The following is a 24,466-nucleotide window of genomic DNA, read 5'->3' on the forward strand; positions in this document are numbered from 1 at the left end:
TGTCTTGACATACACGAGCAGACATTCCTAATCTAATAAGCATTAATTATTTTGCTTAAACAATTAAGTTTACAGTAATCAAACCCCATCTTATTGTCAGGTCGAGAAAAGAAAAAAAACGATGACGTGTTAAGCGGTGACTAGTGAACAACCTTTTCTTCTTCGTTTGATTCGTTTCGTCCTCGATGAGAAAAGCTCCCTTCTTTCTTTCTTTTTTCTGGGTTTCCTGAAGTCAAAAGGGTTCTCTCTTCACTATCCCAAGTTGATTTTCATCGCTTTCTCATTGTTTATATCTCTGCTTTTTCCCGTGAACACTGTAAGCTAGAAGATTCTTGAGACTCTGGGGATTTAAAAGTTTCATTTAGCTGTTAATGTATCTGTAAAGAGGAGAACTTTCGATGCTAACCTCTCTCTAAATCGATTTTGAAAATAGCAAGTTTTGTACTTTCAGTGTTAGATCTGTGAATAATCGGAGTCAATGTCGGATCCACCTCGATTACGATCGGTTCTTGGTCCAACCGGGAACAAGCTGCAGAGGAAGCCTCCGGGTATGATGAAACTAGAGAAGAAGAAGACCATGGAGCCAAAAGATGAGAAAACGAAGAAACCAGAAACTCCAGCTTCACCAACGACGACTCTCAAGCAATGCTCTTCGATGACTGCTTCTTATTCATCTGATGCGTCTTCTTCTTGCGAGTCGTTGCCTTTGAGCGTGGCGTCTTCTTCCAGCTGTAAGAAGCCTGTTAGGCGAAGTGGGTCTGTCTCCTCGGCCTCTGGTACATTGAGAAGGAAGCAGGTTGATGAGAAAGAAGACAAGGTTGCTGCTGGTGCTAGTAATGGTGATTGCTTCGCTGACGGTCGAAAAAGATGTGCTTGGATCACGCCTAAATCTGGTGAGTATCTCTATGAATGGATTAAGAAAGTTCTAGACTTGTTATACTAATTGAATTCTACATGACAAGAGGCTATGTTGCTCTCTCATGTGCCTTATCTTCTGTAATGGACTAATAGTGTTCTTCTTTCTTTTGTTCTTGTACAGACCAATCTTATGTTGCTTTCCACGACGAAGAATGGGGAGTTCCTGTTCAGGACGACAAGTACGTAGCGTCCTCAACACTATCATCCTTTTATCAGAGATGCTCTTCCTAACTATAAGAGTCTCTAACCATTTGGGCTATATACTGTGTAGGAAGCTTTTCGAGTTGCTATGTCTCTCTGGTGCTCTATCCGAGCTCTCTTGGACCGACATTCTCTCCAGAAGGCCATTACTCAGGTAATAAAACTAACTTCTTCCTAATAATGACAGTATGAGCTCTTCTGATGTCAAGAGTTTTGTATGAGCTCTAATCTCAGATTTGCTTGCTTTTGTTAAAACAGGCAAGTGTTCATGGACTTCGATCCAGTTGCTGTTTCAGAACTGAATGAGAAGAAGGTAGCCGCCGCTGCCGTTTCCTTACTATCAGAGGTCAAGATACGTTCAATCCTCGATAACTCACGCTATGTGCGCAAGGTAATATATAAACCTCAGACTCTTCTGAATTTATAGATATCTTCCTGGCTGTTAATTACTGGTTTCATCTATAGGTTATAGCTGAACATGGATCCTTTAAGAAGTACATGTGGAACTTTGTGAACAACAAGCCTACACAAAGCCAGTTCAGGTATGGACGACAAGTCCCTGTGAAGACATCAAAGGCTGAGTTTATAAGCAAAGATCTTGTACGCAGAGGCTTTCGCAGCGTCAGTCCAACGGTTGTTTACTCCTTCATGCAAGCAGCTGGGCTTACAAACGACCATCTCATTGGCTGCTTCAGGTACCAAGACTGTTGTTGCGTAGATGCAGAGACAACAACAACCAAAGGCTAAGAAGAAGAACGGAGAGTGATAAATAAATTAAATGTTTTTTGAGTTCCATGTTGTTTGCTTTCAGAGATGATTTGACACAACGAGATTTTGCTACCGTACCATTAAGTGTTCCTTTTTGCCTTTGGCGTTGTATAGATGATGTGTTTTGGGTGATTGGTTTATGCATATAATAAACATGAAGCATTGAAAGCCTTTATACAAAATCAAAATCCATCATACGTTTTTGGCTAAAGATCCGAGTAAACAGAGAGCAAGACATTTTGAAACAAAGGTTTCACATAACCAGAGACAATAATTAAACATCTGGTTTATTTTTCTAAAACAAAGGAAACGCCAGTGGCTAAGGATAATACACCAGGGAATAAGTTATTCAAGACTCGATCTTGATGCCATTTTGGCTGGATTCTTGAGATGTTGAAGGAGGAGGGAGATGACCTTTCTCTTGCAAGCTCTTAACTGTGTCGTAGAGGCTTTGCTTGGTGGATGTGAACTCTAAGCCTAAGTCCTTAATCTTTTGATTAGTGAACTTGTACGGCTTGGCTCTAGGGTTCTTCTCGTCCTTACACCTGAAAAATTAACAAACATTGTAATTACTTAACACTCTTATTTGTTGGTTAATTTGTCTAATTAAAGTTGGGCATAAACCAAAGACTTAGCTCCATTACAACTACCATTTCAAAATAAAAATATCTACCAACATTTTTTTTTTTATTGTGGCCTTGTTGGTGTATATTATGGGTTTATAAAAAGTCCACGTTAGCAGTAGGTGACGAGTGGACTTTGGACATATGGTGTGTGTTGTTGGTACACCAACTTCAACTTTTACCACAAACTATAAAAAAAAAAAGAACATGGGACCAACTCGCATGCATCATTGAGTTGGTATCATGATAAGAGATAAGATAAAGAAACAAAAGCGTACATTAAAAAGAAATTTTAAAAGAATTATATCATTGATTAAGCTATATAAAGATTTGCAAAGACACTGCGACACTGTCGTCAAGCTTAGCGTTACGTTATTGTGTTGTGTTTGCTGACTAAAGTTGGTGACGACTTACTAGATTTATGTACACTAATGAATGCGAACGTGTGTCATGTGTGCATGTATTTGTATGCAAGGCTTACACGAATATAGATATATAATTGAAATAGTGTTGGTTACAAAGAATATAACTTGAGAGTTGAGTAAGGTCATTGTCCTAATGGGTACACTATTAAAAGGTTTTTACTTAATTTATTTTCTTCTTTTTTACTTACGCAAAACACACATACTCAAACTCGTTGACTAAAAATGTTAATTTTCTGTGGTTATAATTCTAAAAAAGTTTTATTCGTTTCTTTCTACTAACTCAAATGATGGTATTATATATATATTATGGCATTGGTTTCACTTACTTGGTTGGAATTGGGTACTCCGGGAATAACTTAGCCAGAATCTCAACAACTTCACCGCGGTGAAGTGCGCTCTCCGCCAGGAGATAGCGTCCAGAGGCTGAGGGGGCCTCGTAGACCAGAACATGAGCTAGTGCGACATCACGAACATCCACATAAGCCTGAGTCAAATTAGCGTAAGTCTTAGCCGAGCCAGTTAGATACTTAAGAACGTGGAAGAGACTAGCGTTGATCGTCGGCTGTAACGGCGGTCCAAGAACCAGCACCGGGTTCAGAACCACCAGGTCAACACCTTTCTCCTCTGCCGTCTCCCACGCGGCTTGCTCCGCCACCATCTTGCCGTAACAATACCAATTCTATAAAACACATAAAAAATTTTAGTAGACCAAATATAAAAAACTAACTATTTTAATTTGAGTTAGACATCAAAGTATTTTAGTTTTAGTTTTCAGGTTTGTTAAGTGCAAAAGCATAGGATTGAAGCCTTGGTTATTTCAAATGCACAATTCATCTGCTAGTAGAATTGTAGAAAGTGTTATTTACAAATAAACTAACTTTTTTTATCATTTTCACACCAAATCTTAATTAATAAATTATAGGAATAAAGTCAAGACCTTGGTGTTTTTGCAGAACTCAAGATCACTCCAGCAACTTTCGTCAACGACGGCTTCAGGGTCACGGCTCGGGTCCATGTAGACCGCACCAATTGAGGAGGTGATTACCACGCGCTTAACCTTGGCTTCAGCTGCAGCATTAATTACAAACTTGGCTCCGTTCACGGCCGGCTCCACCATCTGCTCCTGAAAATTTACGTTACATTTTTTAAAATAGATGATCAATAATACTACATTTTTTTTTTTTTTATATATAATACTACATTTAATTTAACGCATTCATTGATTTGCCCCTCCGACAGTCTAATTTATAACCATATAGTTTCTTCCCTTCCGAAGTCGAATGTATTAATTTCATTACAGTTAAATGTTATTTTAACGTCTTGAAATTAAATAATATACTTTACCAAAACCAACATGCAAAAGATTTTTAACTTCTTTCATGCGATATTTTTTTACTAATAATAAGATTTGAACGACAAACAAAATCTAAAAGAAATCAGCTCCACTACCATAATTGTCTTTGTTATCTCATGTAGGTCCCTAACTTTATTCGATTATTCTCAGGAGAAGAAAAAAATACTCACGGGATCGTCAGTGACCGGAGAAGCCGTATGAAAGACGCCGTCACAACCATCGATAGCCGACTTAAGAGCATCGTAGTCCTGAAGATCTGCTTTGCACAGAATCAGTCTCTCCTTGGCTCCTTCGAGTTCTCTCAAATGTGTATTCTTCGGATCATCTGCCAAAAAATAACAATATAAAAAATTAATATTCATCCAAGCAATTAATTAATTCAACAAGAAAATATTAAACCAAAAAAGTATAATATTATTGGACCTGGATTCCGTACGGTTCCTTTGACCGTGTAGCCTCTCTCAAGTAGTAACTTAACAATCCAAGAAGCGATGTATCCACCAGCTCCGGTGACGCAAACTGTTTTCCCGGCCGGTGTAGATTCGTCGACTGGCATTTTTTCGGCGGTAGAAAGTGAGAGCCTCGGTCTTTGAAGAGACAGAAGCAAAATGATGAATGAGTACAAAGTGAGTTACGGTTTGTATATAAAGACTGAAAAGGAAGTTTATCCTTTTTTGATTCCTCACACCTAACCATTGTGATGAGTGTGGTCTACATATTTATATTTTTATTTGCATATATGTATAGAAAGACAAAACATATTTATTATTTTATAAAAAGAGGGGTTGGTGGAAGCAGAAAATTATTTGGAACAACAATACACCAGAAAAATCTCATAAACTTGGACAAAACTCTACCTACAATCATTTTACTTTGGGTAATATATCTCTACCAATATTTCTTGATGAAGACATTAATACATCTTCTAGACGATGTATGTATATGCATATACCGAAATAATATTGATTTACACCTTTATAATCATTCAAGAAATCATTGATTAGACTGGACGTCTAACCCAAACTTTTGATCATCTACACCAATTTTTTTTATAAAAACATTATAGAAAAATTGTTTCGCTTAGGTTCGAGCAGTAGTAGTACAAATATATTAATTCTAGAAGAAAAGGGGTGTGGTATGGGACAAGACAAGTCGCAAGTGTTATGCTTGCAGTTTACTTACCTACTCCATTGATGGTAGGATGTTACGATTTAGACACTTTTCTCTGAAAGTTAAAAATAATGCGCTCAATAAAGGAAGTGCTGAAATGACTACACATATAATCACTGTTTTGTGTTTAGCAAAGCACACACATGTCCTCTAAAATGTATGTTACTTAGCTAGGTGACACCAGCAAACTAGTTCCACAATAAGACATAATAGGTCAGAAGACTCTCTCTACTAACAATAACACCATAAGTCTTTAAACAAGCAGCTTCACTAAACATAAAAGTTACCTAAACCACAATAATCAATCTTTATCATCACCTAACCATGCATGGCCCCATGGATCAACCTGAAACAGGGGTAGTACCAGCTTCTGCTTTATCAGTCTCTTCTCCCACTTCCTTAACTGCTCTCTGATCATCTTCTTCAGCTTCATTTTCTACTTTACCAGTCTCAGTCACACTTGGCTCTTTTTCAGCTCCATGACTCTGCTCCTCAGATATGTCCTCCTTAGCGTCTTCACTTGGCTCTTTTGCTGATTCTCCCTCTCGTACCTCAGACATATCCTCCTTCTCAATCAATTTTGTGTCTGCACTTGGCTCTTTCGCTGATTCTACCTCTTGTACCGCAGACATATCCTCCTTCTCAATCAATTTTGTGTCTGCACTCGGCTCTTTTGCAGATTCTCCCACTTGCTCCTCAGACATATCCTCCTTCTCAATCAATTTTGTATCTGCACTTGGCTCTTTCGCTGATTCTACCTCTTGTACCTCAGACATATCCTCCTTCTCGATCAATTTTGTGTCTGCATTTGGCTCTTTTGCTGATTCTCCCTCTTGTGCCTCAGTTTCAGTTTCTTCATTAATCTCTTTCACTGGTTCTTGCTCTTCTCCATCAATTTTGAGTTCTGCCGTTGGCTCTTTTGCTGTCTCCTGTTCTTCTCCATCAATTTCTGGTTCTGCATTTGACTTGTTTGTAGACTTCAGCTCTTCTCCATCAGTTTTGGTTTCCGCATTTGGATCATCTGCCAGTTCTTGGTGATCTCTCTTACATTCAGGCTCCGCATCGGATTTCACACTGCCTTCACCCTTGGTTGCAGCTTCCTCCTTGTCATCACAGTCTTTTTCACTTTCCCGGTGCATATCTCGAGCCACCTTCTGCCTTTTCTTAGTCCTGCCAGTTTCAGCTTTCGGCTCTTTTGACGATTTAACATCTTTCTCCTCTCTGCTTTCTGGTTCATTGCTTAAGCTCTTCAGCGCACCTTTCTTTCGTTTCCCTTGCTTAGTGGAGTTTTTTACAGGTTCTTTCTCCTTCGAGGATCTATATATATCCACAAATGTTAAAGAATTCATTCAAGGATCAAACCTTCTATACACGCATAACTAGAATTGTTGTAAATTTCACACCTGACGTCTGAAGAACTGCTCAGTTCCACATTTTTGCTCTTCTTGGCTTTCTGCCTTCGCATTCTGCATATTAAAGCAAAAAAAACTCAAAGACTGTAGAGGTGCCAAGTTAAAAAACCTGTGGGGTGATTCACAGAACCTTGAACGTTTCACTTACATGTCAGATAAAGGAGTAGAATCAGGCAGATCATCATCCTCCTTTTCCTGCTTTTAACATTTTGGGGGAGGAATCAGTACACATATCAATAAGATTGTTTGTTGTAAGAGATAAATGGTGAGGGGCACATTGTTAAGAAAAATCTCACCTCACTGGCTGAAGACTTATCCTGGATTATCTCCCAAGTTTCATTTTTAAGATAAATCGCTTCAGCCTCCCCATCAGAATACAAGACCTGCAGCAAGAGCAACCGTGGAACTTTTTTTTTAAATGAAACAAAGAGAGAACTTCAAAATACGAATTAGAGAAGTTAACTCACTTTATGCCTCCTCGTACGACCATCATAGGATTGTATGACGCCTTCATAAAACCTGTTCAAATATAAACGGTAAGATCGCTACCACTCATCACACAGTCTCCAAATCAAAAGTTTAACATGTTTCGCAATACTTCTTGTCGAGTGGCCACCAGACTTTAACTCTCTTACCAACCAGTTCCTGACCAAGCTTACTCTTATTGGACTCCTGCAAAGAGGAATACACACCATATGAAAACACGAGACAAAATCAAAGCTCCATACAATAGACAGAGAAGGTAAAAATTCACACCACTTCCTCTCCAGCTGTCCGTTTTCTCTTGGGATGGCTCTTGGGAGTTTGTTCGGATTCTTTGGTCGCAGGCGTTGTTGCTGGGGAGCTCTTCTTCTGGACAGTTTATCCAATTATAAGTAAAAGTAAAGTGGGGAGTCATAGAGTGTAATATGTTGAAAAAAATTATGGTTCATCAAATTTAATACCTTGCTCTTTGAGGACTGGGGAATATCAGTTTTTGAATTGTTTTTCTTTGCTTCTGAGTGGACTATTTTTTTCCCACTGGTCTTAGATTCTTCAAGTGGCTTCTTTGCTGAAGTTTTCGCTGAACCATTCTCTGCTTTCTTCTCCTTTTTACTTGGCTTGGCAGTCTTAATGCTATCTTCAGGCTTTTCAATGTCAGTTTCCATTAAATCTTCTTCTTCAGGCTTATCCTTCTTCACAGTCGGTTTCTTTGATACTGGCCTAGCTAAAGAAGCCGCATCAAGATCTGTCTCTTCCATCTTACTCCGGCTTCGTTTACCTGACCCTTTCTTCCTAGACTTACTAGAGGGCGAGAGAGAAATAACAACAGGCTGATTCGTTTGAGCAACTTTACTAGGGGAAGGTGCTTTCTTGCCAGCGAGCTTTCCACGTGATGAATCATTCTTGCCTGATGACGTCTTGAATGAGTAGCCTTCCTCGGGATTCATCAGTGAATTGGGTTTCCGCCCTCTCCTCCTAGCAGACCCTGATTCGGTATCTGTGTCTGTACTTTCGGAATGCCCTTGCTTCAAAAGTTGTTGCAAATCACTTCCTTTTGTTACTTTGTCATCTCCATTGGCTCGAGTTCCACCTCTTGCAGTTCTCTTGGACCTAGCCCCCTTGACAGAGAGACCCAAATCCAGTTTTTCCTAAAGCAAAGATAATGAAGATTTTGGTTAAGCAACAAACAGTGTGAAAAGAGGTTAAACCCTTGCAGTGAAAAAGCCTACCAAATACGGTACCTTCAATGAATCACTTGGAACTACTTGTTCTTCTAACGTCTTTTCACCTGCCTGAAAAACAAAAAACAAAAACTATTGTTAGTTCAAGATTCAACCAAACAGCTACTGTATAAACAATCAAACAAAGAGCTCACGGCATTAAGAACACCTCAGTTTCTTTGGGGTTAACAACGATTTGCGCTTCAGTAGTAGCAGCTTCGCTTTGGCATATTGACGAAACCACTGGAGAATACATCTCCAAGCTTGTCCCTGTGGACTTCAAAGCTTCCATGATGCACGGTCGAAGCGTAGAGGCGCAGCTACTGAGAACCTTCTCCACAAGCTTCGAAGCCATTGGTGAGACATCCTACGCAATGGCGACCAGAATAAAAAATCAAAACTCTATTTGAAAAGACTTAAACATGAACTGGGAAAAAAACTAACCTGGCTTTCTTTTTTGACAGCAGCCAATAGAATCTCTAGCAAGTCCATGGATACTTCTTCACTTTCATCTATAACAGTTATCATTATCGTTTCCATTGAATGAAGCACCGGTTGAGGATGGTCCGGGCTTAACAGACACACAAAAGAAAAGCCATCCGCGTTATCATAAACCACATAAGAGTTAATCGAGCATTGTTAAGTAATGTTCTATCTATACCTTATGACTTTCAAGAACTGCCGAAACATCTCTAAGATAACGTCATCGCACTCCAAGTCCAACATCACCAAGGAAGACCTGACCTTAGCAACAGTATCAAGAACAGCCTCCGCTTTCTTGTAACTGCGAGAGGAAGCATCAGCTAGTTTTCCAAAGGCTTCTACTGTCACCTCGAAGATATCCTGTAAGCAACAGAAGCAAAGTGTTACTCTAACTCAAAGGATAAGCAATTGTGGAGTTAATGGTGTATGTAACCAACCTTCATGTGGTCATCGTTATATGGTGCCTCAGGGGCAGTTATCCTCATAATCTCCGTTAAGCAGGAGACAACGTAAACCCTAACATCGGAATCAGGGTTTCTCAAGAGATCAGCAGATATCAAAGCCTTGGTAGATGGTCTCAGGGCACTTTGCACAGCTACAATAGGATCTTGCTCCACAATAGAGAGCAGAGTCTCCACTTTCTGCATAGAAAAGTAAGCATCAATTCACTCTATGGATCTAAGAGTAAGAGGACCCTAAAAGGTTCCACCTTTCCCCCAAACGATAACGCAAAAAAAAAAAAACCTAATTTTTCCAATTCGTCAAGAACAGAGAAACCCTAATTGCTACCTGTAACCCTAAAAGGTTTCACCTTTACTACAAATCATATCGCAACAAACATTGAACAAAGATAAAACCCCTAAATTTTCCAATTTGTCAACCCTAATTGCTTCCAGTAACCCAATTTCACCAAACGAAGGCGACACAATCAGAGAATGTCGAGAGGGGGAGAAGGATTCGTACATGGAGAAGGTCGAGAAGGGAATCAGTAGAGGAATGAGGCTCGAGGAGATCTTTTCCAGCCTTGAGGAGAGCTTCAGGGAGTTCGGTTTCTCCGACAAGAGGACCCATCTCTCTCTCTCTCTCTTTTGTTCTTCTGAAAATTATCGAATGCCTAATTCAAAACCCTAGAAGACAAATAAACATTCTCCGGACGAAAGATAAGAACCGCTGTCGTCGCCGCCACAAATCCAAATGGTCTCCGCAGATTAAAAGAAAAAAAAAAACTGAAAACTTTAGGAGTCTGATGCGGCTTTTATATTAGTGGTGTTGACCATGCAAAGAGCTGATCTATATATCTTGTACAGAGAGAGATAAAATAACTCTCATTAAGAATTAATTATTAAAAAATCGTTTTAAGTCTTAATTATGTCAAAAGTATTGACAAAAGAAAACTAAAATCAACTATGTGGAGACAGATCCCACTGTGAAACATGTGTTTTGTCATTTGATTATTAGGTATTCTAATTTTTTTAAATCGTAACTAATTTTTTTCAGTTATCCATTTATTTAGACGAGATTTTTATCTGATATTTTATTTTTGAACGACTGGCGCTAAACTATAGTATGTTTTTTATTTTGTGTTATATCAAATCGGTTTGGTTTTGCATTTTTTAAATAGAAACATTGTAATTATTATTTATCTTAGCCGTTTAAATCTATTTTATTAAAACTCTGTTACTCCTTAAAAGCTACTAAATGTTTGTTTTCATGAAATTAAATAAATGAGTTCATTAACTAAAAGTTTTTAATTAGTTTGTGAGATGTATATAAATGAGATAATAGATATGCTATTCATCAATCTTTTATACAGTCTTACCGAATTTTCGTATCTATCCATAGATATTATGATCGCCAACTAAATTTAGTTATACATGTTTGATAGATAAACTAAAAAGGCATTTTACGAATGGGTTTATAGTGTGGTTTACCAAAGCCAGGATAAATTAGTGGTTCGTATGACGATGTAGATTTGGATATGTTATGTTAATGTTGATGGTGAGATGATTTGATCGCCGTTATTTGATTTTTCAGTCATCTTTTTTTTTTGTCAATACTCCTCCAATATAAACTAACCGAGTGAGTATATTGGTGGTTAGTGGAGTTTGATTACATTGGTCTTGAAGCGAACAGTATCCTAGTAAGCAACATCAGCATTTGCATTCTTTTGTTTAAACGAGATAACTTCAACAACATCATGCAATTATAAATGAACGTGATAAAATAGAATTTAACATGTGGGAGAAGAACATATACAACCATGGCTGAAATGGCAGTCCAAGCAAAAACTAAGGCTAATTTAAACTGTATATCACAATTACGTTTAGTTATCCTATAATTTTCAATTTCAAAATCATTAAGATATTGAACTGCGAATTTTTGAACATTTATTTTGTGAAAACAAATAGTGGGCAAAGAAAACATAAGTAAATCGGGCCTTGGAAAGTAGAGCATACATAATAGCAAAACTTTATAATATTCCAAACAAATCTCGAGAGCTGTCTGCTAAAACATCAAGTATAAAAACCAAGATAAAACAGCATTGAGATGAAAAAACATTTGAGATTCAAAATGCTTCTTGAACTTAGTTAGATTCAATGTGCTTCTTGACGATATTGAGGGCAGTTGTATCCTCGCCATAGTCCTGAAACACCAAGCAAGAAAACACAAACGAATTAAGTAAATGATCAAATCAATTCAAAGAATTAAAGATTCATCATAGACATGGATTGAGACGTAAATAGAATACCTTGACTACAAGGCATGAGCATCCAACAACCTTCCTGGCATTACCCTCAGAGTCGATCTTGCAGAGCTGCAACAACATCAAGATTCAGCAAAGGGAGCTTTTATAATCAAGGTATGTGTATGGAGAGTGAGTAGATTAAGATGAAGTAAAGGACTTACACCAGCCCATTCACCAAGGGTCTTAGCACTTGGAACAGTGAGCAAGTTGATGTTGTGATCAGCGCAGAGAGCCTTGACAAGCTTGACGTAATCAGGTTGGTTGCAGTCTTCAGCCAAGACACAGAGCTGAGCAACACGCTTCTCAATAAGCTTAGCGCTCTCATGGAGACCACGGACAACACCACCGTGAGCACGAGCTTTCCTAAGAGTCAGCTCCAATGCAGTCAACAAGTCCATGTCCTCTGGGATTGCCGCTGGCTCAGCAACGGGAGGAACAACAACGGGAGCAGCAGCCTCATCACTGAATAAATAAAGAAATAGAATTAGGATTCACACAAATAATAAGAAATGTATTTTCGTCTGTTCCAACTATAAAGACACGAAATTTAATTCAAACAATTGAAAATGTTAAATCATAACGATCAAAATACAGTCCCGCTCTAAATTCAAGTATGATAATCTATTGAACATCCAACTACGATTACATTCAAAAAGAGGGCTCCATAAGATCATAAAACGCGAAATTAAGTCCTAACGATCAGAGAGAAGTTAGCTAGTTAACACTGATTCGGCAGATAAGAAAATGAAATGCAGCGTAACCATAACAGCGAAAAAGAAGCTTACCCCGACATGTTGTGTCTTAAAATGAAATTCCGAAAAAAAAACTTGAGTCGTTGTTCTCTGCTAATATGAACCAAATCAAAATCAGTCTCGAACAGTCATAGTATATATACACTAACTGTAACGCAGTATAGGATGTATATAGTACATGATCCAGATTACATGATCGGATCGTATATCGTCTGAGAACTGTAAAAGAGACTAACCTCGAAGACGATGACGGCTGCAGCGGAAAGGATAAGGAAGAAATTGGAAAACAACTTATATGCTACTTACTTTAAACCCTAATTTCGCCAGTATTTACATCTTAACAGATCGTTGCGCACCCAGGCCATAAATTTGGGCTTCTACCGGCCCATTGTATAGTATACTGAAAAATTGAGAACTAATTAACCTATGAATGCTTTTTAACATATTAAGTTTCAAGCACTAACATATTTGGGTTTCTTTGTCTAAAAAAAATAAAATTAAAAAGCAAACCAATCGCAGACCGCCACGAGTCAGTGGGGTCCATGAATAGTATAAGAAACTCACTAAAATCGTTCTTAATTAGTAGTTTATGTAACCGATCTTTAAGGATTTTGTGGGGGTCCACGCACTAAGAACTTTATCAAAGACCCCGGATAAACATGCTCTTATTTGCTTTCTAAGGGCATAATTATCCCTAGTTTCTTAGAGGGGGTTTTACACTAAAATAGGTAGTGGCCCCCACAAATTTGCTAAGAGTCGGTCACAAAAGGCGTGAGTTAAGAACCGACTATGTTTGCGGGCTCCATTGACACGTGGCGGCCCGCAATTGATTCCTTTTTTAATTTTTTTTTTTAAATCAGCCAAAAAAAAAAAAAATTAAGAAACCCTAAAAAGTGTTTCACCGATAATGATGGTCTAACATACTTAGGGGGATGTATTCAATTTAACATTTGATGTGATTTGATTTTTAATGGGGTTTTAGATGATTTCAATAAGTTGCAGAGATTTAAGTGATTTTTGTTAAACTACTCTATAATATCACCTAAAACTATGAGATTTAAGTTTTAATTTTTTAGCTAAGAAATCCTACCAAAACACCCAAAAATCACCTGAAAACTTTAAAACTCCACAACTTAAAAATATTTTCAATAACAGTGGATTTCAGAGTATTTTAAGAAATGTCAAATTCAATAACAGTGGATTTTAAATGAGTTTTTAAAATTCATGTTTCAATAACAGTGAATTTGTCATTTTAATACAAATCAACTGAAACTCTCAGGTGAATATATACCCTTAGTTTCAAGCACTTGTTTGCTTTTTAACATACTCAGTTTCAAGCACTTATTCATAGTGCAAAAAACATAAGTAACAAAAAAAAATTAACAATCATCACAAAACTAAATAAAAAGAGAAACCCATAAACTATTTTATTTTATTTTTCCTTTTTTAATATTAACACTTCCCAATCCATACAAAACACCACAATAGTTATCCATGCAGTCCCTCTCTTTCATCTTCATGAACACACGCGACGTCACCAAACTATCCGACCCCGCCTGATGCGACATCCCGACTCTTCCCACACCAAGAAGCTCCGCTACTTTACTCAAACCACCATAGAGATCGCTACGAAACTCCATCAGGTGTTTGATATCATACACCCTCGGGAAAAACTCCTACTGCTTCTCAGGCAGATCCTTCCCCGGTGAGGAGCTTCAGCAAGTAACCAAAATCGTATCCGCAGTGAAACGTCGCCCAATGTATCCTCTCGTCGAGCACCACTCCTGATCCCATCAGAAGGTCTCAGAATCGTACCGGCTCGATTCCGGATCGGTTGTTTTCAGCGAAGTCGATGCCTAATCGGCAGGACCGGTCCTGGGCAAAGCCTAACGAAACATTGGCCTTAGGCCCCCAAAAATTTTGGAAAAAATTACGTAAAAAAAGCCCCCAAAATTTTTTTTATTATTACTTTGTCAAAATTTAGTTCTTAGGGCTCTCCTTCCTATTCTAAGAAGAAACCTAAAGATTCAAAAAATGATGTACTGCCTGAATGTTTATAATTTCTAAGGCCAAAATAAGATTACCTCCCAAACCCCACAAACTTATAGAACATGAAACAAAAAGCATAAAACAGAACATTACTAATAAAAACATTGGATAACTAGCTGTTCGAAATCTTTCAAAGACGCAAGTTAAAGAGCTAAGTCTGGTGGTTACATAGAGCATATAAAAGTATCTTGATTATTTTACATCACTTAAGCTCCTTGATTCTAAGTTATTTTAAAAGACTTAAACGCTTTACCCATTCCTTCTACTTCCTCCTCCTTCCTGCAACCAAAAAAGTACAAGACCATTGGATTCTTCAGAACAAAACCAGTCCAAATCAGAATTAAACTTCTTCAACCGGATTCAACAAATTAGATCATGTCCCTGCTCTAATTTGTTACAAGAATTTTTTACTCCAACCCTTCTCCAAGGTTCTCACTTCTCAGGTTTGTTAGTTTAACTCAGCACATAACATATATACAAGAGACGTGTGTCAACCGAAGATGATAGACCATATACCTTCAGGTTCTTTTGCGTTTCACAGGTTTCATATCGTTGGAAATGAAACTAATCACTTCCTTCAATGTTGCTTTCCTTCCTGCTTCGAAATTCCAAAGTTCTGGGGTGCTGTATCGACCACTTGGATTATACTCATCCATTTCCTCCAGAGCTGTTTTAACAGCGTCGTGCACCTCTTCTCCCCACTCGCCTTTAAGCTTCTTCAGCTTCTCATCCTCTTCGTCGACCACTTCCTGTTACCGTGAAAACATCCAACACCATTACTTGCTGCTGACTTAACAAACATATGGATAAAAGTACCAACATTGACAGAAACACTGACAGTACCAACATCCCCCAAATGCTTCATCACTTGTAATTTGCCTTTCAGCTCCTGGATCTCCATTTCCAGTGTCTGTTTGGTGTCTAGCTGTGTCTTAAGCTCAAGGATCTTGCCCATAGCCTCATCTTTTTGCCTCTGGGTTTCAGTAAGGGGAAAATTTAAAACTCAAGACACAAACGAGGGAAGGCTTTTGACACACAGTTTGAGTTGTGTACCTTATGCTCTTCCAAAAGCCTCAAAACGTTCTGGTCAGCCTTCTCCTGCTCATGGGAGGCTAACTTGAGGGAAATGTTCATAGCATCATTCTGCCAAACCAAGAAAATACAAATCATTATTAGTAGCTCGGAAAACATTGATCTATACATATGCACAGACGAATTGTTTCCTGTATATGACAGTGACTATGGACTGATTATTAACTTTTTCTTCTCTTCATCCAACTTTTGTCTCTCCAGTTCAGTTAGTGTTTCCTTTTTCTCCAACTCTTTGGACCAGTTCTTTAGTCTCAGCATCTTTGCTTCCAGTTCATTGCTTAGCCTCTCTTTATCTTCAAGGATCTTCTGGATACTGCGAATCGACATCTGATGCATCTTCTTTGTTTCTGAGGAGATAAATTAGAGGCAATAATCAGACACCCTAAAAAACATGCTAGATGAATGATAAACATATTAGTTTTTTTTTTTTTCAGTTAAAAACCTTCTGCATAAGCTTCGTCCAAGTTTTTCTTCTGGTCCTTGACCCTCTTCAGTAACATAGCCGTCTCGTTGTAACTGTACTGAACCTTGTTCAGATCCTCATTAGTCATAGCGATCATACTCGAGAGTTCTTCAAGAACACTGTTTCTATCCTCAGCTTTTTCTTGAGAGATATCTGAAACGGTTCTTAGCTTCCCCTCCTTGGAGAGGTACTCACCGATGGGTCCTTCAGAGTTATAGTCTTCCGCACGTGCGCACCATCCATAAGCCTTGGACTCAGAATCTCCCCTCTTCTCTACCCACTCCTTTTTGCTGCAGCCTTCCCTCTCAAACTCCTTCTCAAGCTCTGTCGCACTCGCAAACCCACTCCAGTCGCTGTTAAACTCAGCAACAACCGCAACAACACAATCTTTTTGAACCAAGAACACATTCACATCAACAGGCTTGAACCTAGAAAGACGCTTCAACCAATACCCCGAATCGAGTATAACCTCCTTGTCGTCATCAGTTTCTTTCAAAGGATTCATCACAATCCCCATCCACGGCCAGACGTAAACCTCACCCGGTTTTGGTTCTGTCTCTTTTAACTGAGGGCGTCGTGGAAGAGGCTCTGCATGACCACTACCAGCAAGTTCGGTCTCTAAGTACTTAGCCAAGGCGAGATGATTAGCCTTCTGTTTAGCACTTCTGCTGACGGATCCTTTGGAGACACCAGAAGCATGCGCCATCAGCTCCTTGTATTTGTAGTCTTGCTTCTTCTTGCCTGAACAAAAGGGGCATCTCAGCGTTCCGTTCACCTTCTTAACCTTGTAATGCCCGGTTTGGAGTTTCAGGTAGGGTTTTTGGGAGTAGTCATCGATCTCTGACTCGCTGATCTCGGACTCTTCATCAGGTGGAGGTGGAACATCCATCTTAAGCAATCAAGAGGATGGATTATAAAGAAAATCAGAAAAAAACCGAATCACTTTTATAAGGAAGCAAAACTTCACAGGAAAGTTCATGCAGCAAAAGGTTTGCTCTGATCATTCTGAAGATGAAGCTAAAGGAAAGGCCCAAAATAGACTCAATTTCCTAGGAAAATGAGTTCGCTAATATCGAAATCACAGGAGCAAGCATTATATAGAGAGTCTGTTACGATAAGTAACCTAACGAAAAAATGCGAAGAATATACAGAGGAAGTGAGGTAAAGCGTTAAAAGCAGAGGAAACACAGTACGAAATAGATTTCACTATGAAGACGAATGCATAGAGAAAACTGGAGCTTACTAGCGACGGGGAACGAGATGTAAAACACGGCGATTGATGAGGAGAGGAGAGTGAGGACTGAGGGATACGAAAAGTTAGGGCTCAAGAGTGAAGGGAGAGGGATTTTAGCACGATTAAAAAAGAGTAACTAATGTCAAGAGTGGGGTTCGAACCCACGCCCTTTCGGACCAGTACCTGAAACTGGCGCCTTAGACCACTCGGCCATCTTGACTATTGCCTGACTGTTATTAATAAAATATATAGAGTGTATCTGATAAGTAAGGGTTATGTATAATATCACGTGTCAAGTTTGACTAGAACGTGTGGGTCAACTGTCCAATGTACATATATAAATAAGCTTAGTGTAGGGTGAAAAACACTGGATCATCGCCCCCCTAATCATCGCCATTCTCGAATTAAATTACTGATTACGCAAAAAAGGAACCTATTTGCCTCCGAACCAACTCTCTTCTTCTCTCCATCAGATCCGTTCTTCCTTCCCTCGTTATCGAACCTATTAGATCGCGAGTTGAAGGTTCGGTTACGAGGAGGAAGAAAGGTTATTCTTTGATCTGATTTCACAAAGGAGAGTTTTTGGCTGATTCATAAAAACACCATGGACGTTCCTAGCTCTTGGGATGCTTTACGCAAACAGGTAATTTTCTCGTGTGTTTTTTACTCTAACCTTCTGGGTATCTACTAAATCGATATCCTTCTTCTGGGTCTCAATCGAATTGAGGAATTGATTGGCTATTTCTTGTTGGCTCAATCTCACAAAGATGAGATTTTTATTCTATTGGATCTAACTGTAGTGTCAACGATAAACTTTAAAGGAAGATGCTTTTGTGTTTTCTGCGTTTTGATTTTGACAGGCTAGGAAGATTGAAGCTCAGCTTGACGAGCAGATGCATTCATATCGCAGACTCGTTTCCACAAAGGCTCTGATAAAGTCAGATGGTGCAGAGAGTGACCTTGAAGCTGGGATTGACTCACTGCTTAGGCAACTGCAACAAGTTAATGCTCAGATGCAAGCTTGGGTTTCTTCAGGTGGTTCAGAGATGGTCTCTCATACTTTAACTCGTCATCAGGAGATCCTTCAGGATCTGACACAGGTATGTATGATCCTTAGATAATTATTTAATCTCTTAAGCTTGGGTTGATGAGGTTCTGATTAGCAATGCAATGAATGTTAGACTAGTTTATGACTCAGCCTTTGTTGTGGAATGAGCCTTGTTCCTGTATGTATGACTTATTCAAAATGCAGGAGTTTTATCGACACCGATCAAGTCTTAGAGCGAAACAAGAGCATGCTTCACTTCTTGAGGACTTTAGAGAATTTGATCGGACTAGGTTAGACTTAGAAGATGGGGATGGCTCTACGGAACAAGCCTTGCTCAAAGAAAACGTGGGAATCAACCGCAATGCAGCTCAGGTAAATAAAATCCTTGTTATAGACTATGCAGATGTATCATACATTAAGATGTGCTTTATCAGTTTAGTTGAAGACCACCATAGCTTATGTGAACTTATTGTATATAAACGGTGCAGATGGATGGTGTCATTTCACAAGCTCAGGCAACACTTGGTACACTCGTGTTTCAGCGCTCAACTTTTGGAGGCATCAACTCTAAGCTTAGCAATGTCACCAGCCGTCTACCCACGGTACAAAGAGCTTTCCTTTCTCTTATTTGCATACTCTTTTGCTCTTTGCTTTCTTTCTGTGTGGATATCATATGTATACCTGACTCTGCAATGCCATGGTTAAACCCACTCTGCAGGTGAACACTATTCTGTCAGCGATAAAGAGGAAAAAGTCAATGGATACAATCATTCTTTCACTAGTTGCGGCTGTATGCACGTTTCTCATATTCATCTACTGGTTAACCAAGTAAAATTTTTCAATTCATCTCTGTTGGGCCACGTCTGGTTTTCCCATGATGTTAATTTGTTATGTGATCATCCATCGGTGTTCTAGTAAAGAATCTAAAGATCAAAAACATAAATATTTTGTGTACAGCAAAACTTCATTCCTATGTTTTGCAGTTTTGACGAGCTTATACAACCATCTGTTTCTTTCATCTGATACTGGATTTTTGGCTCTGTAGCAGAGTTGTGGCTTTGAGGATGATACAAATATTTGAAATCAATCTGGCTTTAATAAAATTCTAATCATAAATGATTATGTATCCACTGTGTACGTAGCTATATCACATGTAACAAAAATCATATAATGTGTCTTTTTGAAGTTTGAAGGATGAAAACTCAAATAAAACTGTGCTGAATCAGTTTGTTGGCCCAACGATCCTGCAATCCAAACACATACACAGAGATTAGTCACTCAATAAAGAGAGTTCGAGCTTAAACTGTGTGTTTGAAAAGATTACTTACTCAAGTGAATGATTTTCAGCTCTCAGGCTTGCTTTTCACTAATCCACTCAACAAAACTGTCGAGAACCAATGGCCATGCAAGCTCTGGATTGTATTCCGTCATCTCCGGGAAACTTATCTGTATAAACACTGTCTAGTTAGTTGATGAAACTGCCAAGTAGGGAACTAAAAAGACTAGGAAACATACCTCATTGCAGAACCTGTAAAAGCCCATCCATTGATCCATGTTTATGACTTTGTAGTCGTTTTGGATCTGTGAAACAAAACTCAGATGATGATAACATTGCGAGTAAAACAAAAAGGCGTTATTTTAAAGTGATGAAGACCTTTAAATACTCGACAAAGTAGTCAACTTGGGCTCGGAAAGTAGATCCCATGACAATATCCAGAAGTTGACATATAGTCTCTATGTCTATGCTCTTCTGTTTTTCCTCTGCATTAGTAAACAAAGATCATATAAACATAAAAATGTGATCCGTGAAATAAAAAATCCCATGTAGAAGCTGGAGTTAATATTACCTGTTAAACAATAGCGGAAGGCATAAGCATAGAAATCTGCAAAATTTGATTGCCGCCTGACCTTAAAGAGATTAAAAAAAAAAAAGGAAGAAAAGCTTAAGCATGACTCAATGCTCAGAAGATGCCAACCAAACAATATATGAAAAATGAAAACGAAAGAATAAAACTTTGAACCTCTTTCTCAAGCTCGGGAAGGGCTTTCTTCAGTTTACTGAGTGTATCAGCTCTTAAAGCCTTAAGACCTCTTCTCCACTCCTCCTACAGATGCACAGTAAGTTAATAAAACAAAAAGGAAAAAGAACCAAACTCAATTCGAGTATCAGAAAAAAGTGATCTCACCTGCGTAAAGTAACCTTGTTTCTCAGCTTTCATTTTCCTACAATGTAAGAAGAGTAAATGTAAATATTGCTAAAAGAAAAAGAAAAAAAAGAGATGTATTTAGAAAGTTTTGATGGATGGATATGATAGTAATAAGTACCAAGCAAGCATCAAGATTCTGATATCAGTATGAGGCACTTCCAAGTTGGAGCATAGCTCCTCTATTCCTTCAGGGCTAACATATCAGAAGCAATGAATGTTATGGCGGGAAGTGGATATAACAGAAACGAAGTAACTTCGTACACTCAATGGCACGCACACTAGGAAGAAACCGAGCTTGAAAAGATCAAAATGGAAACTTACTCGATGAGGTTGGAAGATGTATTGGCGTATTGATTAAACAAATGGTCTATTCGATCCATCTCTTTACTCGTCGCCTTACTCGGACCTGAAACCATTAACAAAAAGTTGATTCGAAAAGTGAAAGTCTTTGTTTCGTCAAAAGATCAATTGGAAGTGTTCACTTGTTTCAAAGGATTCGTCTTTAGTCATTAATCAGCACACATCACAAAGAAATCAACTTTTCAGCATAATTATACATATATAAACCCTAGGAAGATTCCGTTAAATTGATCGGGAAAGATATATATATATATATAGAGAGAGAGAGGAACCTGAGCGAAAGAGATCGGTGGTGGAAGATGTGATTGAATCAGATTTCTTCTTCGATGCTGCAGAAGACGGAGAGAAGAAGTAGTAATAAATAAGCAGAGAAACACAGAAGAAGAGGAAAGAGTACCACCACCACCACCACCACCACCACCACCACGAACGAAAGCTTCTAGATGAGGAAAAGAAATCTGAGCGACGGACGATTGGTACCGCAACCTTTTTATATGTATCTCTACCTATCTATGTATTTTTATCGTATGTATAAATATACACTTTGATAAATTAAAAAAAAAAAATGTCAAGATGTATACATGCTATCGTATGTATAAATATACACTTTTTTATATTTATTTTTTTTAGTTTTCTTACTTGGAATTTATTTGCAAGAATGAAGGTGTATACATGCTATTGTCAAGAATCGAGATGTATACATGTTATGTATGTCACATAGTAGTATTTGCTATGTATGCTCTTTTAGTGATTCAACAGTCACATGTTACAGACTGATGAGTATGAACTTCGTTTTATTTGTGTTGTGGTTTCTTTCACTTTCTAGGACAAAGATGGTAGCTTCAGCAGCATTTTTTTGCGTATCTGTTTTCTTCACTTTGTTCTATGCATTACATTTTATATTTTACAGTCGCATATTATTCCCCAACCAAAACCTCAGGCCATGTCAAAGTGCAACTAGCCAATAACTTGCACCATCTCTTCCCTAAGCTTTGTTGCATTGCAAACACCATAGAAGCACTAAAACCCTTTTTGAGTTTGGAACTTTGGATATTTTATGGGTATATTCTTGTACAGTCTTGGCTTAGATGTAGTACTATATATAAACGGAGCTATTTGAGCTTTTTTTGTAAGATCGTTATTTATCCGAGTCAAGACACATTGTAAAGGAGTCCTTAGTTTTCCTCTGGACATATCTTTCCCAATATCATTTCATTTGAATCCACTCATTAGAGTGACTGATACAGTTTGGAATGGTACTTAATTAGCTTCTGTGACTAAGTGCATCTCCAAAAAAACCTCTATAACTTCAAATATAGAAATTTGAAAGATTGTTTTTGTTTTAACATCATTATTTATATTTAGTATATATTTTAGATGTAAAAAATTGAAGTTTCTATTAATCTTTTAGTAATCATGTCTAACTATTTATTAAAAGTTTAAATATTCGATACTAATATTTTTTTTAAAAACATTCTGTTATTTTATTATTTGAAGAATAGGTAAATAGCCTTAATTTCATATATATGTGTATATATATATATATATATACATGTTCATAAAAAATCATAAAATGTTTAATCACTTTGAATATTTAAATATGTAAATTATGCCAAAAATTTTTTCAATAATTTTTCGAAATTTTGAAACTATAATATATTTTAATATAGCCAGAAACAAAATATATAAACCAATAGGATATTGTCTTAATTTGGGTCATTTTTCTGAATATATAATCCAATAAAATGTAGATCCTTTGTCCGCACTACGCGCGGATTATGTCTTTTTAATTTATTCTCTATATATTTAAATTGCTTAGCAAAGTTTGAAAGACAAAAGTTGAGTTTTAGATTTTATAGAGAAGTAGGGATTTAAGAAAAAACAATGATAAAATTGTTTAAAATGTAAATAAATCCAGGTATCAAGTTGTGTGAGAAAGAGATTAATAATCCGAATGACGCATGAATTAAAGTCACTATTTGCTGCATACTTTTGCATGATCTCTTTTTCGCCCTTTGAAGGGCTTTATGTAATCAATTGATTTGTTGAAGTAGAAATTTGTTGCTGGTGAGGAAGTGAGTAGTAGTTTGCCTGAAAAATATTGGATATTATTGTTCTGTTGATAAAAAAAAATTAGATCTGTATTATAATTTGTTTAAAAAAATTATTTACCTTGAAAAAGTTTAGGAATTATGCTTGTGATGATGACAACTTTAAATAGAGGTGTATGTATGAAGAGAATTATGATTTCGTTTTTCGCTATTGTGTTAGACTTACCTGTTCAGCTCTAAACCAATCTTAGTTTGGGTTTAGGCTTTATGATTTATGATTTAGGATTTGAGTTTAAGATTTAAAGTTTAGGGTTTAGGGTTTAGGATTTAGGGTTTATGATTTAGTGTTTGGGTTTAAGATTTAAAGTTTTGGGTTTAGAGTTTAGGATTTAGGATTTAGGGTTTATGATTTAGTATTAAGGTTTAAGATTTAAAGTTTTGGGTTTAGGGTTTAGATTTTAGGATTTAGAGTTTAGAGTTTTGGGTTTAGGCTTTAGGGTTTAGATTTTAGGATTTATGGTTTATTGTGTAGAGTTTGGGTTTAGGGTTTTAGATTTAGGGTTTAGATTTTAGGATTGGGGTTTATGGTTTATTGTTTTGGATTTAGGGTTTATGATTTTAGAGTTTAGGTTTTTAGAATTTAGAATTTTGCAGATTGCGATAATTGATGTCGGTGTTGTTTTTTTTTCCAGCTATTTCATTTTTTTATTTTTATTGCATTTCTAATCTATTCCTACATGACATTTTGGTTGGTTACGAAGAGTGTGGTGAATTTAACCATTCACCGTAGGGGTGAACATAAGTATTGTTCTTTTTATAATATGTCTATTTCATTTTTTTTTTTCGTCTTCGCCTAGACTATTCTTTTGTTTCAGTTAAAATGAGAAAATTAAGTTACATTATGAGTTAACGTAAGTAGTTGAAACTTGAAACTATAATCATTGTCCACATGTGTTTGGTTTTTGGTTGACTATTGTGTTAACTAATGTATTGTGTAAATATGCAGAGTACGATTTTAGTAAGGAGATATGTAAATAGATTTTGTGGAGTGAAAATAGTTTATAATCTTTGTCTTACATAGACGAATGGAATAATTGTTATTGGAGTAGTACATAATAGTTGCTAGGCTTTGAAGTATTATTTTAAGACTGAGCACATATCAAATAAAGTATATGAATTTTGTTATTTGTTTAATTGGAGAGCATTGATGGTTGTAACGCTTGTTTATATTGTTTGGATGGCATAATATTATAGCTTTACTTGCTTGTAAAACGGATGAGTAACACTCAAGTTTTCGAACCTGTACTCTATGCAATGTATCTCATTTTTGGGTTGTTATTTTGCCCTAATATTTTTTATGAACCAACTCCCTATTGATCCATAACACACACAGAACACTAAAAACTG

The 24,466-nt window shown here is 37.4% G+C and overlaps 7 protein-coding genes and 1 non-coding gene across 18 annotated transcripts; 2 read left to right on the top strand and 6 right to left on the bottom strand.

Annotated features, from left to right (window-relative positions):
- The first annotated feature begins 125 nt into the window (after positions 1 to 125).
- LOC106414832 (DNA-3-methyladenine glycosylase 1) lies at positions 126 to 2,019 on the top strand. Of its 2 annotated transcripts, XM_013855419.3 has the most exons (6): positions 126 to 316; positions 452 to 893; positions 1,040 to 1,097; positions 1,190 to 1,273; positions 1,378 to 1,510; positions 1,585 to 2,019. In XM_013855419.3, exons 2-6 carry the CDS (start codon positions 479 to 481, stop codon positions 1,864 to 1,866), a joined length of 972 nt encoding a protein of 323 aa, XP_013710873.2. In that variant the 5' UTR covers positions 126 to 316; positions 452 to 478; the 3' UTR covers positions 1,867 to 2,019. The 2 variants fall into 2 exon arrangements, with proteins under 2 accessions (XP_013710873.2, XP_013710872.2); XM_013855418.3 differs by having other exon boundaries at positions 135 to 893.
- A 17-nt stretch (positions 2,020 to 2,036) lies between these two features.
- Positions 2,037 to 4,987, bottom strand: LOC106414831 (cinnamoyl-CoA reductase 1). The gene is made up of 5 exons (XM_013855417.3): positions 4,713 to 4,987; positions 4,460 to 4,614; positions 3,873 to 4,058; positions 3,262 to 3,614; positions 2,037 to 2,432 (listed from the first exon to the last, which is right to left on the bottom strand). Exons 1-5 carry the CDS (start codon positions 4,843 to 4,845, stop codon positions 2,237 to 2,239), a joined length of 1,023 nt encoding a protein of 340 aa, XP_013710871.2. The 5' UTR covers positions 4,846 to 4,987; the 3' UTR covers positions 2,037 to 2,236.
- Positions 4,988 to 5,540: 553 nt separating this feature from the next.
- On the bottom strand, positions 5,541 to 10,323 carry LOC106414830 (sister chromatid cohesion protein PDS5 homolog E). 5 transcript variants are annotated; one of them, XM_013855415.3, is made up of 14 exons: positions 10,021 to 10,323; positions 9,495 to 9,698; positions 9,236 to 9,417; positions 9,019 to 9,145; positions 8,744 to 8,941; positions 8,596 to 8,646; positions 7,816 to 8,502; positions 7,628 to 7,723; positions 7,470 to 7,543; positions 7,339 to 7,390; positions 7,168 to 7,254; positions 7,020 to 7,066; positions 6,863 to 6,925; positions 5,541 to 6,776 (listed from the first exon to the last, which is right to left on the bottom strand). In XM_013855415.3, the coding sequence occupies exons 1-14, from the start codon at positions 10,126 to 10,128 to the stop codon at positions 5,801 to 5,803; spliced, it is 2,952 nt and encodes a 983-aa protein (XP_013710869.2). In that variant the 5' UTR covers positions 10,129 to 10,323; the 3' UTR covers positions 5,541 to 5,800. The 5 variants fall into 5 exon arrangements, with proteins under 5 accessions (XP_013710869.2, XP_013710868.2, XP_013710867.2 ...); XM_013855414.3 differs by having other exon boundaries at positions 7,020 to 7,069; XM_013855413.3 differs by having other exon boundaries at positions 7,020 to 7,069; positions 7,628 to 7,720; positions 8,584 to 8,646; positions 10,021 to 10,317.
- Positions 10,324 to 11,462: 1,139 nt separating this feature from the next.
- On the bottom strand, positions 11,463 to 12,921 carry LOC106411771 (40S ribosomal protein S12-2). 3 transcript variants are annotated; one of them, XM_013852590.3, is made up of 5 exons: positions 12,792 to 12,921; positions 12,589 to 12,645; positions 11,965 to 12,265; positions 11,807 to 11,872; positions 11,463 to 11,701 (listed from the first exon to the last, which is right to left on the bottom strand). In XM_013852590.3, the coding sequence occupies exons 2-5, from the start codon at positions 12,594 to 12,596 to the stop codon at positions 11,642 to 11,644; spliced, it is 435 nt and encodes a 144-aa protein (XP_013708044.1). In that variant the 5' UTR covers positions 12,597 to 12,645; positions 12,792 to 12,921; the 3' UTR covers positions 11,463 to 11,641. The 3 variants fall into 3 exon arrangements, with proteins under 3 accessions (XP_013708044.1, XP_013708045.1, XP_048621166.1); XM_013852591.3 differs by having other exon boundaries at positions 12,589 to 12,648; positions 12,792 to 12,854; XM_048765209.1 differs by having other exon boundaries at positions 12,734 to 12,810.
- A 1,772-nt stretch (positions 12,922 to 14,693) lies between these two features.
- On the bottom strand, positions 14,694 to 17,535 carry LOC106414893 (factor of DNA methylation 1). 4 transcript variants are annotated; one of them, XR_007327239.1, is made up of 7 exons: positions 17,403 to 17,535; positions 16,139 to 17,048; positions 15,862 to 16,043; positions 15,658 to 15,747; positions 15,448 to 15,577; positions 15,121 to 15,353; positions 14,694 to 14,883 (listed from the first exon to the last, which is right to left on the bottom strand). XR_007327239.1 is itself a non-coding variant. In XM_048765210.1 (7 exons), the coding sequence occupies exons 2-6, from the start codon at positions 17,046 to 17,048 to the stop codon at positions 15,123 to 15,125; spliced, it is 1,548 nt and encodes a 515-aa protein (XP_048621167.1). In that variant the 5' UTR covers positions 17,403 to 17,535; the 3' UTR covers positions 14,694 to 14,883; positions 15,121 to 15,122. The 4 variants fall into 4 exon arrangements, 3 of the variants coding, with proteins under 3 accessions (XP_048621167.1, XP_022563798.1, XP_022563799.1); XM_048765210.1 differs by having other exon boundaries at positions 15,443 to 15,577; XM_022708077.2 differs by having other exon boundaries at positions 15,425 to 15,577.
- Positions 17,534 to 17,613, bottom strand: TRNAL-CAG. The gene has a single exon. It is a non-coding gene; the product is annotated as a tRNA-Leu (tRNA).
- Positions 17,614 to 17,764: 151 nt separating this feature from the next.
- Positions 17,765 to 19,459, top strand: LOC106414897 (Golgi SNAP receptor complex member 1-1-like). Its single transcript, XM_013855479.3, has 5 exons — positions 17,765 to 18,036; positions 18,254 to 18,493; positions 18,646 to 18,813; positions 18,930 to 19,043; positions 19,160 to 19,459. The coding sequence occupies exons 1-5, from the start codon at positions 17,998 to 18,000 to the stop codon at positions 19,271 to 19,273; spliced, it is 675 nt and encodes a 224-aa protein (XP_013710933.1). The 5' UTR covers positions 17,765 to 17,997; the 3' UTR covers positions 19,274 to 19,459.
- Positions 19,460 to 19,513: 54 nt separating this feature from the next.
- Positions 19,514 to 22,021, bottom strand: LOC106412491 (DCN1-like protein 5). The gene is made up of 12 exons (XM_048767026.1): positions 21,944 to 22,021; positions 21,415 to 21,514; positions 21,281 to 21,337; positions 20,970 to 21,054; positions 20,767 to 20,841; positions 20,628 to 20,664; positions 20,463 to 20,546; positions 20,289 to 20,349; positions 20,096 to 20,202; positions 19,957 to 20,022; positions 19,770 to 19,887; positions 19,514 to 19,685 (listed from the first exon to the last, which is right to left on the bottom strand). Exons 1-11 carry the CDS (start codon positions 22,019 to 22,021, stop codon positions 19,792 to 19,794), a joined length of 846 nt encoding a protein of 281 aa, XP_048622983.1. The 3' UTR covers positions 19,514 to 19,685; positions 19,770 to 19,791.
- Between the last annotated feature and the right edge of the window lie 2,445 nt (positions 22,022 to 24,466).

The sequence above is a fragment of the Brassica napus genome, chromosome C8 (assembly GCF_020379485.1).
Source record: "Brassica napus cultivar Da-Ae chromosome C8, Da-Ae, whole genome shotgun sequence".
Classification (NCBI taxonomy): Eukaryota; Viridiplantae; Streptophyta; class Magnoliopsida; order Brassicales; family Brassicaceae; genus Brassica; species Brassica napus.